At 38.7% G+C, this 18,974-nt stretch overlaps 1 protein-coding gene and 1 long non-coding RNA gene across 2 annotated transcripts in view; both read right to left on the bottom strand.

The window, feature by feature from the left end:
* The window catches only part of LOC113063476 (monocarboxylate transporter 10), a 37,158-nt gene extending 18,505 nt beyond the window's left edge, over window positions 1-18,653 (bottom strand). The window contains exons 1-2 of the mRNA XM_026233912.1: window positions 18,126-18,653; window positions 977-1,121 (exon numbers count right to left, since the gene is read on the bottom strand). Coding sequence (XP_026089697.1) covers window positions 977-1,121; window positions 18,126-18,420 — 440 coding nt within the window. The 5' untranslated portion in view covers window positions 18,421-18,653. The remainder of the gene's footprint in view (window positions 1-976; window positions 1,122-18,125) is intronic.
* Window positions 3,408-10,639, bottom strand: LOC113063477 (uncharacterized). Its single transcript, XR_003278691.1, has 2 exons — window positions 6,741-10,639; window positions 3,408-6,632 (listed from the first exon to the last, which is right to left on the bottom strand). It is a non-coding gene; the product is annotated as an uncharacterized LOC113063477 (long non-coding RNA).
* Window positions 18,654-18,974: the final 321 nt, after the last annotated feature.

The raw sequence follows: 18,974 nt of genomic DNA, 5'->3' as shown, positions 1-18,974 counted from the left end.
ATGTTGACTGTGTATCAGTGATTAATAGATTGTTTCTGCTGAAGAATGAACCACTGCAACTCTTGTGCTTTCAAAACATTCATCTATTTCACTGACCAATGGCTAATTTTCAGTTCAGTTCTGGTGATGTTAGTGGTGCAAAAATGAATCACGTTAGCTTTAAAGTCAGGAGTGTAAACGTATAATTGCTTTGTGTTCAGCTAAACTCCATTTAGAGCTACAGTAGTTATGCCCTCCAGTTAGGCAGGCTGCAACATGTTTTAGTGCAGTGTATTTAAGTACAGGTGTTTATTTGTTCATCTTCAGTATTTAGAGAAACTCATACAGTCATACAAAGTGCATTAAGTAATCAGATTACTTTTTAAAGTAACCAGTATTCAAGTCATTACTGTTGTATTAATTTCTTTACTTACAATAATAGTCAAATGCCTTCAGAAACATCTTGTGAAGAGAAGAGAAGAGAAGAGAAGAGAAGAGAAGAGAAGAGAAGAGAAGAGAAGAGAAGAGAAGAGAAGAGAAGTGGGCCAAGTACAGAGCCTTGTGGGACCCCAGTGTCAGACTAAAGGAGTAAAATTGTATGTTTCAACTGAACTTTGGGTTCTTTAGAAACAGGAAAAAAAAGTGTCTTAAAGGACTGAGTAAGATGAGAAGACATCATTAGCTGACCCACAGTCCTTCAAATCATGCTTCAGAATGAAAACATTATATTGTCAGGTGTTCGTGATGATCTCCACATCTATACTCCATCCACTGCTTACAGACAAAACCATTACACCCTTTTGACAGCGAACATAAAATCACACTTATCCAGTACAGTCTATTTGCTAAGCACTGGTAAGTAAACTCGGTAGATAAGGATGGTCATTACCACTTATTTCCAGTTATAGGCAATATAAACATTAATTGAACTCATTAGTAAGAAAAACAAAAACAACAACTCTTTACCTAAAACCTGGGGTGAATATAATGTACTTACTTGACGAAGGAACTGCCCAGAAGTCCCACAAATGCCACCGCTGCCCCTCCGACTGCTGTAATCCGGCAGCCAAACAGATCAGTGAACACGCTGACGATCGGTGAGAAGAAGAAGATCATACCCATCGAGAGAGAGCCGACCCATGCTACACACACACACACACACACACACAGTTCATTTATACAAAGCCAGCAGTCTAAGTAAAAATTAAAAAAAAAAAATTTAGTTTACATTTAAATGTGTGTGATAAACAATTATAAAATGCTGTTTTAAAGATTTACATAAAAAAACTACAACAACAGATTGAGTCAAATAACAGAGCATGGTGGCGGCGGCAACAACAATAGTACAACAAGATAAAAGTTACACCTTCTTTCTTTGCGTGAACATCTGGCCAGCGTTATGCAGATCTTCCCACATCGTGACGCAGATATGTGGGGCGTGTTAGAATGAGCCATTTCAGGAGGGGGGGGCGTTGACTATTAAATTTGATAAAGGAGAACTCTTTGGATTTAAGACTTTAGTCTTTGCAACTTTACATCTCCTTTACGCACCAATAGCTTGTAACACTCCACAGAGAAAGGAACAACTGAAATCGCATCAGAAGACCGCTTTAATCTAACACACCACAGACTTACATTATATTTCTGTGGTATGACAAACACAGGTTTCACTACAGGACTGTTGTACAAAAGATAATTAAATGTCCTCAGTCAAGCTTTGAAATGTATTAGCATGAACAGGATCACGTGAGTTTGCAGTAAAAAACATCCGTGTTTGAGTCGAACACGTGAGCCTGACATACATTACTATTCTTCATGCTGCAGTTTCACAAAGGAAGTCAAAGTGATCATGTGATGGTCTGGGTTATGAAGCGAGACTCTCTCCGACAGAAACACACACACACACACACACACACACACGTCCCTCTAACTTCCCTAAAGAACACCACATATTATGACACTCATGAAGAACTATTTATTCTACTTTATTTCAACAAAACTAGAGTCTGTCTATCAAAAAGCTATTTTAGAGTAGAAATAAATTATATTATTTACAATAAGACAAGCAGCAGCTGTATTAGGCATCACTGTCGGACACAGTGTGGTGCAGCTTCATCATGGCCTTTATTTTATATTCACATCAATATCACACAAAATCATCATGAAGACTGGTGAAGCAAGAAAGAAAGAACAAATGAAAGAAAAAAGAGTGCAAAAATGAATGAAGAAACAGGCAAAAGAAAGAAGGAACGAGTGAATCATAATGAGAAGGACAGAGGGTTTGAGACGTGTGTCTGTCTCCAGCATCAGCGAGCAGGACCTGAGTGAAACCATGGTGTGTGTCCAGTCTGTTATGATTCCTCACACACTCCAGAGAGTATCAGAGATGCTGGAAACACACTGTTAGCACAGCAAACAAACACACTCCCACCGGAGCGCACTGATGACAGACGGATCAAACACACACAACTGGACTCAGTCTGACTGCATCTGATGCTCCAGTTACAGTTAACGAATGTTATCATGACGTCCAGACTGTACAGCTCTATAAACACTGCTGATTTTAAAGGAATATTCCAGTTGAAACTTCTGTATCAGCTGAAGAAATTCAATTACTTTTAAATTAATTTTGATTAATTAAAAAAAACGATGTGAATGACATACACTGCCGTTCAAAAGTTTGTGATCAGTAAGACTTGTAATTTAAAGAAGTCTCTTCTGCTCATCAAGGCTGCATTTATTTGAGAAAAAAAATGGAAATAAAACAGTAATCTCGCAAAATGTTATTACAATATAAAATAATGGTTTCTATGTGAATCTCTGTTAAATTGTAATTTATTTCTGTGATTAAAGCTGAATTTATCATCATGACTCCAGTCTTCAGTGTCACCTGATCTTCAGAAATCATGAAAATATGATGATTTATTATTAGACTTATCAGTGTTGTGCTGACAAATACTTTTTTGGAAACTGCAATGCTTTTTTCTGGATTCTTTGATGAATAAAGAGTTCAAAAGAACAGCATTTATTCATATTATAAATCTTTTCTAACAATATAAATCTTTCTTTCACTTAACAATTTAACACACCCTCGCTGAATAAAAGTTTTAATTTCTTTCAAAAAAAGAAAGAATAAAAATGTACTGACCCCAAACTTTTGAACTGTAGTGTATATTGTTCGAAAATATTTATATTTTAAATAAATGCTCTTCTTTTTTACTTTTTATTGATCAAAGAGTCTTGAAAAAAGTATCACAAGTTGCAAATAAAAAAACAACAACAAAAAAACAATCTGAAGCAGCTCTGATAATAAAAAAATCATCATATTATTCTGATTTCTGAAGATCATGTGAAACAGAACACATGACAAACAGCCCAGTGTTCTTTCACTAGCACTCAAATATGTTGTAGTTAACATTTTTTATTAGATTTTATTTGATATTTTCTGCTTTCATGTTAATTTAGTTTGTTGTGTTTTCTTTATTTTAATTTGATTCAGTTACAGTAGTGTCAAGTTAAACTAAACTAAAGTGAGAAACCATCTGAAGGAAAGGAAGCCTGCGCTGTCTCCTCACACAGAGTTATGTCCTCCTGTTCCTGAAAAACAGCTTCCTGAGAGCCACAAATAAGCATCACGCCACCAAACACTTGACTGTGTGACGTGAAGAGCGCACTGAGATCGATTCCAGTTCCTGTGATCAGATCCATCAGAGACACACACCCAGGACGGAGAGTGGAGAGTCCGGCAGCGAACCATGAACCTGATCACCTGCTGCTCTCTGAACATTACACATCTCCAGACAGATACACACACATATCTACTCTCTTGTGAGATTTATGAGATTTTTCTTGCATAACAGTATGTTTACAGACAAAGCACAATTCACAATAGACATAAACGCAGTAAATACAATAGAATTAAACAAATGTATATATATCTCAGGCTCTGGATCAGACGCTCACACTGCACCAGGGTCAGATTGACAAACACTGATATTAATGAAAATAAAGCTGAAGATTATCACTCTTAATGATAAGATAGTGACGTTATCATGAAGTCCACAGTGTGTCGATCTGTATTTATGCTGACAAACATGAGAGTTTTACAGGACAAGGTTCTTCAGGGCTCTATCTAATCAGCCTTATTTCTCCCAAATTCCATTTAATATTTTCCCAAATTAATTTTTTCCATTTTTCTGGATTCCATTTTAACTAAACCTTAATAATCAAAAATCATTTCTAATCTAATGAATACAATTTTCCATAAAACACTAAACGAAAGACTTAAATATATTAAAATATATACCAGTAATACTGCCCTATGATCAGAAATGAGTCGTGGATATTCTTTAAAATAATGTCTGTCTTCATAAACTGTATTATTATTTTGAAAGGGAAATTCTACCTCATTAAGAATATACAGTAATAGATCTGTAGAAGTTCAGCTGAACTCATTTTTCTGAGTGGATTCAGAGTTCACATCTTAACTTCACTCAACGTTATTTGTATATAACGCGCCTCACATCCAATAATCGCAGTAATCTTTGTGCTTACTATTGATTTAAACTCAGCTTTCAAGTTCAATCTCATTGTGAAGTTCAAAAAATGATAAAAATGCCATTTTTTACACTTTAATTTGTCCATTTGAATGTTGAAATAGGTTTAGAAAGTCTTGACACTAGCGGTTCCACAGGCCTTACAGACAAATCTGTTGAAATGTCACATATTTAGTTTTATTTATTTGAGCAGTAACCATTCTGCTCACAAGGAGCGGGCCGAAGCAAAGAGCTTATAAGCGCCCACCCCCAAAATGAATACATGGTAATACGAAAAAATAATAATAATATTAATAATAAATAAAAAATTAATACAATAAAAATTATCATTTTATAATAGTACAATAGCAACAACACAAGGAAACAATATCAACAAGAAAAAAAACAATTAACGTATTTTATACACTCACAGTATCCTATTGTAGAATATCCCAAGTGACAATTCATTTCTTCTTCTCTATACTTTTCAAAAATGTTTTGTTTATTTTTATATTTAAACAGGTTGATATTTGGACATTGTTTCATCCCCATCTCCAAATTATTCCACAATTGTACCCCATTAACTTTAAGACTAAAACTTTTCAAAGTTGTACTGTTTCTGCTTCCTAAAGTTTAATTCATCACGTAATTCATAATAACCAGTACATTCATGAAACCTGCTTTGTGTTTGACTTGTTATTGATTAGAACTCAACAATGTCATAAAACTTCATAAACTTAGATTTTAAAAATAATGAGTTTGTGTGATCCAAAAACCCAGCTTTATGAATGAATGAATGAATTAAATAATTTTTTGCAACTTTACTATAGGTTTTAATGTGCTTTTATAAGTACTACCCCATACCACCGAACAATAATGTAAATGGGGCAAAATCAAAGAACAGCACAAAGTATGCAGAGCTTTGATGTTGAAAATATGCTTTACTTTTGTAATTACTGAAATATTTATTGATATTTTTGTAACTAAATATTTAATATGAGAGTTCCAAGTAATTCTATCATCTATAATTACTCCAAGTAATTTAACTTCATGCACCCGCTCTATAACAACACCCTCTATCTGAATTGTTTCCTGAATATTGAAATTACCATTGCCAAATATCATCATTTTGCTTTTACTTAGATTTAGTGATCATTTATTTCGTCTGAACCACTTATTAACACGTTAAAGTTCTAAAGTAACAATTTGACACAGCTGTTGTAAATCGTTTCCAGATGCATAAATATTTGTATCGTCTGCAAACAAAATGAATCTCAATATTTAAGATTATTTAAGACAAATCTCATTTATTTGTTTTCATAGGGTAATTGTGTACAACAACTTATAATTAGACTTTTTCCATTTGTTTGCATTACTTCTAATAAATGTTGTAAATAATCACACTTAACAGCAGGTCTTCTGGTGTTAAACTACATTACCCATGATCCTGCAGAGAAATCTCTTAGCTCCGCCCACTCCCATGAAGCTGCCAAACTACTTACATGTTTGTATGTATAATAAGAATTTATTTGCAATAAATGTAAAACATATCATTTGTCCATATACACACAACATCATTTGCAATACTTCATGGGATTGCAGTTTTTCTGTTCAGTTCAACTCTTCCACCTTTCTCTTCTTGTCTGATTTCTTGCTCCAAATCAAAGTTGGTAAAAGCTGGTTTTGTTCCTGACTTATAATGCTTTACCGAAGACTGTTGTAAAGGCCTTGTGTGCGCTGTGTTTCAGCATGTTCCACTTCCTACAGCCTCTCTGTTTGATCAGGTCACATGACTGGGTGGGTGGAAAGCGTTTGTGTAATTTTTACCACAGAATGCGATCGCAGGAAGGATCCTCCTGCAGAAAACAGCCGTCAGATCAATCCTGACTCACTGCCAATAATGAAGGCAGAAGTGAGAGGAAACCGCACGAACACATCTGTTAGCACTTACAGAAACATCCAGAGCCGTATCAGTGGAGTTTGTGTAAGTGCTGCTCCTCTGAGAGCATGAAGAACACTGTGCCGCAGCGCTGCTGTTGACGGACACACATCTGCTTCATGAGGCCGTCTCATCCTCACAGAGCTCCAGGATCCACAGCACGACGCCTCGGGCTCTTCCTGAAGATCACAGAGACTTTATGGCATAAGCCAATCCTTCCATTGAGCATTTCCAGCTCTGAGTCCCGCTCATTATCCAGAAGCATGGGGACGCTGGCCGAGACTCACCGTGACTCTGCAGAATCCTCAGGAACATCTGCTGCTCTCTGAGGGACTGGTGCACGGCCGCACAGCTGGCACACATTAGGTCTGACTGGAGGAGGATCTGGATCTGCTGCACGTACAGCTCAGACGGCGTTAGCACAGCTTACTGTAGTCACACAGATGATGTTTCAGTGTCCAGTTTCAGGACTTCAGACACTCACAGGAGCCACCCGAGGAGCCGTGACTGTAGCGCTGTCCCGTGTTGTGCTGAATATCAGAAGCCCTTGTGTTGGGGGTTTAGACTGACCCCAACTGATGTCTATGCAATTCAACAAAAATCAACACTATGGAAATAAAAATACTCATCTACAACCGGAAACCTCTAAAAAATATATATAAAATGAGATATTATGAACCCTACTTAGATTTATTAAGCTCCTCCCTTTGTGTTTTTCGGGTCACTGCATATTTTTATGTTCAAAATTTGCTGCGCAGACACAAACTAAGTTTTTATTTTCAAATGAACATCCGTGAACACTGAAGAGCAAATAACTTAGTATAAATAGTATCTAACATTCTGTGTACTGTGTGTCAATAGCGTCTGCCGTTGTCATGTTTGTTTCTCACACCCTTGTGAGGGTACACCGTACTTCACACACTTATTTATTTTCATGCTGTAACAGACCTGTATCTGAGATCCATAAAACAAACCAGTCATCTCACACATTCTTGACTGTAAACTTTGAATCTTAAATTTATACATTAAATTCTAAAGTTTGTATTTATTTCATACTGTAGTGTTTGACACAAGTTTTATTCGTTTTATTTTTCTGTGTAACACGTGTTGATGTTTTTGGTTGAATTGCATTGCAACCAATGGTAGGAGATTTGTGCAGCTTTCCCAAAACAGACCTAAACAATCAATCTGGGACCGTGACATTTCAAAAGGGACATTTGTGAATCCCATTTGCCCCTGAATGGAACATTTTAGTACCTTAAAGGAACATTTTTGCACCCAAGTCGAAGTTGCACATATTTGTACCTTTCGAAAAGGTTCTGCCCCAGTGACAGCTTTTGGACCTTTCTATATGTTAAATCTTCACATGCAAGGTCCTAAATGAGAAAAAGTCTATTTATTTTTAAGAAGAAATAAATAGTTTAACCAGTGTTTCAAATCAAGTGGGGGTCAAATTGACCTGAAACACATTATTAGGTTCAGAAGGTGTGGCAACACAACCTCCAGGCCGTATGGATGAACTCTTTTAACTCCAGCTGTATCAGGGTCTTATCAACACCCGCGCAGCTAACACTGGCCATGTCCACTTCCACATGACGCGCTGAACCTGTAGGGCGATGTTGCCATTCTGTAGAGAGCCAGCGATTGGTGCTCCTCACTGTGTCCGTGTTTGCTTACCTGTTTATCTGCCAGGAACCTTCACCTAAAGCGTGTGTCAACACAGATCAAACACTCTGTTGAACTCACATGTGAGGCAGTGCACGTAACTCCACCTGCTTCACCGCGGACAGAACCAAGGCCAGGATCATGAATGAAGGAGCAACTGTTGACGAACTGGACACTGCACGTCCTGTTCGAAGTCGACCTCCATAAACACAATCAAAGAGAACATCCCACAAGACAACAGCACAGAATAAAGCCCAAGCAGAGGTTTGAGGAGCCTTGGTATAAACCAGGTGTGTCTAACTCAATTCCTGGAGGGCCGGAGCCCTGCAGAGTTTAAACACACCTGATCTTCTTTGAAAACAACGTGGTATGTGTGTTGGAGCAGTGTTGAAACTAAACTCTGCAGGAATTACAACAACTGGTGTCAGACATCACTTCTGCAGAGCACACACACACTGAAGAGAGCTGGACTGGATGATGACATCACTGAATCCAAATGACTCTCTGTTATCGTCCTCTTGCATCACTGACACACTATTTTCCTGTTTGACTCTTTAAAGCTACTTTGACACGACCAGTGTTTTATAAAGCACTATTCAAATACAGGAGACACCAGAGAGCTGTAGACCACTCATGAAAAACACCGCAAACTGATTACAACCATCGATTATAACTATTAAACATCAGCAAATCCATTCATTTGAAACTCTTTCATTTTAGCCAACTGAATATTGCTTGTTTCACAGCTAGCCATATTTTGACCATTCATACTTTTTGAATCAGAAAACATTTAGCTGCTTTAATACAGTCCTGTGCTGACAGCAGATAACTCCAGCAGAAGCAGGCAGTAAAGCAGAACCATGACACACAGATAATCCAGTCCCCTGAACCCATCTCTGCACTTTCTACTGCTTTCAGACTTTACTCTTGTTTTCAAGTGTGTGTGTGAACGTACAGAACAGACATGAACGGCTGTGTCAATCATTATGAACTTGTTCAGATTCACCATCTTACGGTGATCTCAAATAACCTCATTATTCAGTATAAAAATTAGAATTTATTTAGAACTTAATACAATTTTATTTTAAAAAATCAAGTCTGTATTCGAATTGCATATAAAATTTAATAATATAAACATCCATTTGCATTACTGTTTTAACTTAACTAACGGAAATTGTGATGCATATTTGTCAGTCATGCATAAATGAAGTTGATTGTTTTTATTGACTAGTTGCATCTAATTTTTCATTTAAACAATCGTATTTTAAAATGCATTAAATTAAATTGCTTAGAATTAGAAAAATTCTTAAAACAGATAAATGTTTAAAAAAAAAAGAAAAAAGTATGAACACGGTTAACATATGGCTAGCTGTGAAAAAAGCAATATTCATTTTGGTATTTGACACACATTTAATAGTTTAATAGTAATATTGCAGAAATCTGACCTGTTTCATTGATGCATGACTGACAAAGATGCATCACATGAAATGTATCAGTTTGTGTTAAAATTGTTATGACCATTTTATATGAAACACGTAAACCTTCAATTTAGCAATAAATATAAATAATATTAGTGCTAATAAAAGATGGGTTGTATTTCTTCTGCTGTGTGTGTGTGTGTCTCGTACTCTCAGCTGTTGTGTGTTTAGCTGTCATAAATGAGTTGTGTTGAAGCTTTTCTTGACAAAGTGCTTTGGAAACATTGGGTCACCGAGACACGTTTGACCGAGCAATATCAGTCTGTTGGGAAACATTTCCTTTGGCAGGTGAAGAGCAACTGAACAGCCCAATGACAGTGCAGTGTCCTGTTCGCTCTTATCTCAGCTCAACCTCACCAGCATGAACATGACTGCACTGATAACAGCGTCTGACGTCTGTGGTTCATACAACTCCGTTCACACAACAGCTCGTCTACAGGACTCACAATGCAAGTGTCTGAACAAATAACCCATGTCAGTCCTGATTCCTCTTCTCATGAATGCATCACCATCATTACTGATGAAGCACATTTTTAGACTGAATAACACCATCATCAGAATGAGAATGAGCTCATGCTTTGAGTTAAAAACACAAGTATGCCACTGCATTCTGAAACTGCACAAAGCAATGACAGCCTGCGACTGCTCATACTGATAAGCCACTTCATGAGAAAAACAAGCACTTACAATAAGCATGACAACTAACTAATAATTACTATTCACAGTTAACAAGTCTAATTTCCATATCTGAGAGATAATTGACATTGCTTACAGAAAATAAAGCTTAATGTATTTGACACCCGAACTTTGGCATCACAAGATGATTCAACTTTTAAAAATAGGACTTCTCACTGAAAAATGACAATAAACCTAAAAAGCAAGAACTTTTATTCCTTTATCATACTCAGAAGCACTGTTGGGGAAAGTCTTAATTAAAAGTAATGCATTACGATATTGAGTTACACCATAACAAGACACAAAAGGTCATTGCAAAAGAGGCTGGCTGTTCACAGAGCTCTGTCCAAGCACATTAATAGAGAGGCGAAGGAAAGGAAAAGATGTGGTAGAAAAAAAGTGTACAAGCAATAGGGATAACTGCACCCTGGAGAGGATTGTGAAACAAAACCCATTCAGAAATGTGGGGGAGATTCACAAAGAGTGGACTGCAGCTGGAGTCAGTGCTTCAAGAACCACTACACACAGACGTCTGCAAGACATGGGTTTCAGCTTCGCATTCCTTGTGTCAAGACACTCTTGAACAACAGACAGCGTCAGAAGCGTCTCGCTTCAAAAAGGACTGGACTGATGCTGAGTGCTCCACAGTTATATTCTGTGATGAAAGTAAATTTAACATTTCCTTCAGAAATCAGGGTCCCAGAGTCTGGAGGAAGAGAGGAGAGGCACACAATCCACGTTGCTTGAGGTCCAGTGTAAAGTCAACACAGCCATATACCAGGAAGTTTTAGAGCACTTCATGCTTCCTGCTGCTGACCAACTTTATGGAGATGCAGATTTAATTTTCCAACAGGACTTGGCACCTGCACACAGTGCCAAAGCACTCACCCATTTTGCAAATATTAGCAGTGTAGCATTATTAAACATACAAAGAGTGCATGTGTCTGCCTATTAATCATATAAAATCAACTATAGATCACAACTGGAATTTATTACAAGCACTAGATGATGGTTTAAAGTGGGTAAACAAATACATCAAAAAATACATACATTTTCAAGTGTAAATGGGTGCTAATTGTACTTCTAATTATATTTTAGGATGCAGCCTATTCTCGTAAGCATTATAGATAGTTTGTTTCTGGTGTAAAACCATGTTTATCTTCATTTAATGCTGTATACTGAGCAGCAGATTATATTAAAATCATTAAATCCATAGATACATATCTGTGGAAAAAATGCACCACCTAGCATGCAGTCGTGAATTAGCAGAAGGTGAACAATCTTTTCACGTTCATCAGGTGATTTGCCTCGCTTTTTCGCATTGCGCTCAGCTTGGAAAGGCTTTAAAAGGTCTTGATCTTGTTTTGGGGGTGTACTAGAACAGGCTCTCAAACTAGGTTGTACGAAAAACACATTATTTTTCTCATATTTTACATTATTACAACACCTCTCTCCCCAGTCTGGCATGAATGGCTTGAATAGTTCCTGTATCAAATGAAGGCCCACCTTCTGAAATACGTAATGTGCTGTGATTGGTTAGCAGGGCCTGTGTGTGTTGTGATTGGCTGCATTTGGTGCCAGCTTCAGTGTAAATATTGCATCATTATTAAATTTGAGTTTAAAGGGATACTCCACCCCAAAATGAAAATGTTGTCATTGATCACTTATTGAGACTGTCCCATAGACTGCCAAGTACACAGCAGTGTCAAGGTCCATAAAAGGTATGAAAGTTATTGTCAGAATACTCCATCTGCCATCAGATGTGCAATCTGGGTTATATGAAGCGACGGGAACACTTTTTGTAAGCAAAGAAAACAAAAATAATGACTTTATTCAACATTTCCTTTGTCAACAGTCTCCTCTGTGTCTCTCCGTATCTCCATATCTTTTCTGTGTCAGCCGCGCCACAAGGATATGCTGTTTTCTTTCAAATCAAAGCTAAATACACATAGATACAGCACAACCTTGTGGCGCAGAAGATACATGAAGAGACATTCTCTAGTCTTCATTCTGAATGGAGGTGGATGGAGTTATGAGGTTTTGCTGACAGGTCAGCTGAGGATCCAATGACATTACGAGGTTTAGTCACAAGCTCTTTTCAATGCTTTGGTCATTGGTTAAATGATTTAAAATAATAATAACAAAATATAAGTATTTTTTTTATTTTTCCACGACACAGCTGATAACCTGTCAGGGCACATTAATGGTTGGGAAACACTGGTGTAGAGTGTGGGATGTGACTCTTATAACAGGGCAGCTCACTGACACTCACAGACAGTCAGATACAGAAAAGACAAACAGTCGCTCAATGCTGGATCAACAGAGTCACGCTTGTTTGCTTACACAGGCCTCATGGACTGCAAGTGTTTGAAGAGCAATTTAAAGGACTTTAAATGGATGTTGGCCTTGCTAAACGGTTGCTAAAGTGCTCTGAATGGTTGCTAAGGTTGCTAGAGTGAGTTTACAGCATGTCTTGTGTGCCTTTTGTTTGAACTGATTGACAAACATGAGACTCTGACCATTAGACAAGTATATGCTACAAGTCAAAGTCAAACTAATTTGTACAGCCCTTTCCACAAAACACAGTTTCAAAGTAGCTTCAAAGAAAATCAGGATGATCATAGGGCCCTATGATTTCTGTGATGCCCAAATTGCAGACAGAATCACCATAAAACCAGAATTTACAGTATAACGCAGAATGCCACGGAATTTGTCAAATTTAGGATGAATAAATCAAAAACTTGCAACAAACATACAGAGTTGTTAACGGTCTTACAATGACAGCTGTCAGTGAAAACCTTATTTCTGAGGTGTTTCTGATAAATTTGGGTCAAAGATGGACCTTCGAATAGGACTTAAGTATTGGATGCCATGGAGGGATGTATAAAAGATTACAGATCACAATGCAAACAGGAGAATTATGTTACAGTCGTCATGATTGCAATGGTAACATCCCGGATCAACACCGTTCATATACTGATGTGAAAACAGTTCGCTATTTAGGTTTGTACATTAGCATGGACTCACTAACTTTAACACGAACGTTAGCTAGTTTTAGCCAAAAATACCTTGCTGAAGCACAAGATCACATTAACGTTCTGCTTGAGCAGATGAAAAGTGTATCTTAAAGGGAGTATGATAACCAGAAAATTTACGCTTTCGTCTTGATTGCAATTGGGGTTGGATGTTTAGGGACATTTTGGTTGGATTTAGGAAATGGAATAAAATAAATTACATTGCCTATCCTCTCAGGATAACTGAAATTAGTTTTACAAGTACTTCAACCATTAAACCGATGCGTGCTTCGGATCTTCCAATGTTTCTCTATTGCGCTGAAACCTAAAGATGTCTGAGTTCCACGCCCTGTGCAACTGATACTCGACTGCCATTGGTTCATCTATGTTTTAGGGGGGGGGCTTACTGATTGGCAGACCAATCACAACAGTGATGCGGGAGTCCCGCCTCCCTCATACATGGCTGCTATCGTCCCTACCTCATTCTGGTTCTTCTCACCATGAAGATCTTATTGGGAAGCTATCCTCAGCAGATCATGTAAAGGGTAGCCACTAAACTGGTCAAGGATGAGCCGAATGTGGTTGCTTATTTGGGAAATGTGCAAAGTTAAAGTTAATATTTTCTTTCTGCTTTTCTTTCTCTAGATCTTTTGTAGTGGGAACCAGCATGTCAATGCATGTACCTTCTCAAGCAGCTGCTTTCTGTGAATTATTCCCTCACGTTATGTGCTGTGAAGGATCGGTATGCTTTCCGGCCATGGCCTGGCAGTGCTATGGGTGAGTGACCCCCCCCCCCCAACATGCCTGGAGAACTGGACCTCATTGAAATGTGTAGGAGAGCAGATGCTAAACTTTCTATTGACTGGCCATCTCAGCAAGAGAGCCAGGGCGCAGAGAGTGATTTACATGATGGGAAGATGCTGTCCTCATGCTCTTCCCTAGTCAAGCAACTGATACCAGCCTTCCGAGCATGTATTGCAGAGATGCGGAGCTTCTGGGACAAACCCTTCTCACATTGGGTACCTGTTAAAGCTTCCTCTAAGCAGGATGCTCACTATATGAAGGAGTTGGGAATGTCCAATATTACGAATGAATCATGTCCCGGGAATAATGAATGCAGGGGCAGATCTCCATTCCAAGGGGAATGCTCTGTACGGGGAATGGACTCTCCACCCTCAGGTAGTGGACCAGTTGTGGGAGAGGTTCTGCCCAAACTGCTGTAGATGGAATACTCACTGCCCTGTATTCTTCTCTCTGGTGAGAGAAGGTCAATCTATGGAGCATGACTAAGTTTGATCGTACCGACTCTAAAATGAGTAAGAGAATGCAGGAAACTGTGGCTGATGTGATATCGGCCTCCTTTTGAGCAGATATATAAAACTGATTTAAAGCTCCTGTCAAAACGCGCAAAATGGGTGAGTAAACTTCATGCTTTGTTGGTTCAAGTATTGCTATTTGCTATGGATTTCTCGCGAGTAACTCTCAAAACTAATCCAGCATTTGTGCCTAAAGTCAGCGAGTCAGCTTTTGCCTGTAGACAGGTGGATTTACTGGAAGAAGAAGAGAGGCTTCATTGCTTGTGCCCTGTCCGTGCATTGCATCTCATGGGCTGATTTTCATAAGGGTAAACATATTTCTTGTCAGTGCCTGTCTCACTGGGTAGTGGATGCTATCACACTGGGTTATAATAGCATAGGTCTTTGGGCTGAGGGCTCATAGTACCAGAGGATTGGCCCCCTCGTGGGCATTATTTAAGGGCATTTCAATTCAAGAAGACATTTGTGCTGCGGCAAGCTGGGCTTCACCACACACTTTTGCAAGATTTTATGAGCTCATTATAGAGCAGTCATTGGCTCATTCCATCCTAAGTGTGTACAAACAAACAAACAAACACTTGTACAGAGGACGCTTTGTTTTTCACGTCTCTGTTCTATTCTGTGAATAGTGGAGGGCTTGTGTTGGTTGACATGCCATCCGTGGACAGCATATCTGCAATAAAGGAGTTGTCTATATCCCATAGTAAGATACTTCACTCCTGTAATAAGTGAACCGGGGTTACGATAGTAACCAAAAGTTTAATTTACTACACACATACTGAAGAGGATGTGATGCTCACTGTGTTTTCAACATCTGCAATAATAATACTAACACTGAAAATAATAAAACTATTACTCAATAATCAATACAATAATCTCTTTCTATAATAATAGTTATTATTCTATAACAATAATTTATTCCATATTTCAACACTTCAGTTTGTTTAATTTCCATTTGATTAAATAATAAATTACATTATTTTGTGTCTTTATTTGATTTATATAAAAACATTTCATAGGGCCCTATTGTTGGTAATAATAAGAATAAATTGTTTTTTATGAATTTAATTAACTAAGACACACTAAGACTTTTTGATAGCTGACTGGATTAAAATGAAATCCAGAAAATTTCAAATAAAAAACACAGAATTTGGTAAAAATAAAACCAATTACATAGGGTGCTAATGAAGTTAATGTTTATAATATCTTACTATCTTCATGCCTTATAGATGCATTCAGCAAATTAGAGCTGGATGATAATATAGTTTATCTTTATGCAACAATATAAACAATCAAGCAGCTGAGATTTGCTATGTAGCATGTATGTGTGCTATGTATAAAGAGTTGGATTCCCATGCATATATAACATTTCATATGGAGACTACACTAAACTGTACAAGGAATCCCAGCTTGTACCATCAGCTGCATTTGCTCTTGTGGTTAATGGAGTGACAGATGGCAGACTGAAAACTGACCTCTGAGTGCTGCTGGCATGAGCTGACAGAGCCGTGTTGATGTGCACATGGACAGCTGGACATGACGCAATCCTCCGCCAGCATTACACAGGAAACGTTTAATGAATGAGCGAAGACAGCCGGTCTGATGGACAAACTCCTGATTGCACTATTCTAATCAGACCGAGTCTGCTAATTGAAAATGTGAAGGCAGCTTACAATGGCAGGAAAGCTTCACAGCTATATTTACTCTGTTGTGTTATCGACTTTAACACATTTCAGCTTAAAGCACTTCAACCACTCTGAGGACAAGACGTTTTATTAAAATCACAATGTCCTTGCATGCCTCTGCTCAACAATAGGGCTTCTGCAGGATCTCAGGACTTAAATTAATTGAATGCAATACTTCAATATGGTTTCTAAATGTAAACGTGAATATGAATATGGAACCACTACACACAGAATGTGGAAACTCTTACTGTATCTTTGATGACACTGCAGAAAAAGTGCTGTTCATCCTCACTTTTATTTTTCAGTACAAATGCCCTAAGATTCAAAATACATTTATGAAGAAACAAAATTACATAAAATAAGTCATTTTCTGAGAAATTGATACAAAAAATTAAATAAAATAAAAACTTCCAATAGACTTAATCACCTGTTTCACACATTTTCATTCCCAATGACAGATTTGTTCTTGTTTTAAGCATAAACTCACTTCATTTTATTCAACTCAGAAAACATTTAGCATCTCAAGTACATCTTGATTTATGAACATTTGCATATCTATATTGGAAAAAAAGACAAAAATACTGAGAAAGACATTATTTTCTTTGCAATGAATGCAACATTTAATGCCAAGACTTTATGAATTCAAGTCTTTCTGCTCTGATTTAAGAGTTTTTAAGGCCTTCAATTTGTCTTTTTGATGCGGTTTTAAGACCTGAAGAACCCTGTAGTCAAATGTGTCAAGGAGCATGAGCTGCTATCAGAGCACCATTAATCTCAACCGTAATATGCAATCAGACGTAGATGAGTCAGAGCACTAACTTTCATAAAGACTCATCTGAAAGATGGAACAGAACTGCTGTAAACATGATAACATCCCACACATGCATGGCTTCTCCTATCTTCTCCTGCAGATCACACCACAGACAGCAGTACAAACACTAAAGACTTTCCTGCCAACATCAGTCAAAGTGTAGTAAAAATGTGTCCGCTGCCACTTGAGATCTGAGTAAATGAGTGATCTAAGGGGTAAATGAATCATGACAGAAACACTGGTGAGAAAGTGAGACATGCACCTCATTGACAGACTTTGATCGAACAAAACTGATCATTTTGGTTGCAGTTTGATGTCAAAACTGACTCATTTCAGCAGTGGCAGTGCTTTTGAATATTTGGTCTAAACTGAGACTGAGTCTGTACTAGAAACTGGAAACTTATGAAAATTAACCACGGTTTTACAACAAATAAAACCAATAAAACATGGTAACTATAGTTAGGCCATGGTAACCACAAATCAAGCATGGTTTTATTACACTGTTATACAAATGGTAACCAATAAGCCAGAAAAATAGTTACTACACTTTTACTACAATAAAATCATGGTTCATTTTCTTAAGGGAACTGAAAGGTCGAAGTGTTTTCTCACTTTTATTTCTGCTGGGCAAAACAATTATTTAACATCAGGATGAACAGAGGGGAATGATGTCACAACATGCGTTTGATCAACGCTTGGTATATTTTAAGGGTTGTGTCAATAAGAAAAAAAACTGAACTGAACTGAACTGAGCTGAGTTTGGAAAATAGGTGCAAGCTGCTAAACATTGACTGCAGTGAGACTGCGCCAGCGAGCCCCGGGTCCCCGATCCGATTTCCCGACACTAAACCGCACAACTTTCTCTATGACATTGTTTCGAAAGCAGGCGAAGAGGTGTAATGTTTCGCTGTGCTGTTGATCATACAGTCAGCCGGGGGACATACAGTAACCGCAAGCCCTCTCACACACACGCAACACACACACACACACACACACACACACACACACACGTGGAGCGCCTGCGTTACCTGTTTTAAAGCGCAGGTCTTCGTCCATCTCGGAGCCGAACTCTTTCAGCAGAGACACGAACAAGATGCCGAACGCGTTCTGGATGCCGAACACCGAGCCGTTGCACCACATCGAGGCCAGCATCACGACCCACCCCCAGCCGCCCTCCGGGGGCTCGAACTCCCGTGGCGTCTTCTCCTCGCTCGCGGAGACTTGATGGTCGCCGTTCTCCTGCTTCTCCGGCTCGTTCGCGTCCTGCGGCGGCGCTGTCGCCTCCGGGGCGTCTGGAGCGGGTTCGGTCTGCGTCTCGGTCATGCTGCTCCGGTCTGCGGTGTGAGAGCGAGTGCGTCAGTGAGCTGAGGATCTTACACTACCGACTGACTGACTTCTGCTGCTGCAATAACCATAAATACAGCTCGGGAGCGGGGGCGGGGCTACAGACCCACCGTCGGAGCCGGATCAGATGGAGAGGTTCTGATGGACGCGACGCGCGCGGGAACGCTGCAGCTGGACGCACTAACTCAAGCTGTCAATCACACTGCTGAATAAAATCATCTGCAGCCTCTCAGACTGAGTGTTGAGGACAGTGCCTGCATCATTCAGCACGCGCCACTGTCCTCTGCTGTCCGCGCGCCGCACGCGCACACTGACACTGACACGTGCTCTGACCGGTGAACACAACAGAACCACGAAACCACAGCTCACTGCTGCCTGACAGATCTCACTGGGTCTGCTGTGCAATACTGTAGGCCTCATCCAGACACATAAAAGCCTCTTTCTATAGAAAACAAGTTTATATCACGCTGGTCTGTTTCCCATACAGACTGTCAGCTTGTTTGTTTACTAAAAAATAGTTTACTCATGAATGA

Source organism: Carassius auratus, chromosome 45 (genome assembly GCF_003368295.1).
Source record: "Carassius auratus strain Wakin chromosome 45, ASM336829v1, whole genome shotgun sequence".
Taxonomy (NCBI): Eukaryota; Metazoa; Chordata; class Actinopteri; order Cypriniformes; family Cyprinidae; genus Carassius; species Carassius auratus.
Note: the sequence above shows the minus strand (reverse complement) of the source record. Positions and strands in the feature narration are given on the sequence as shown.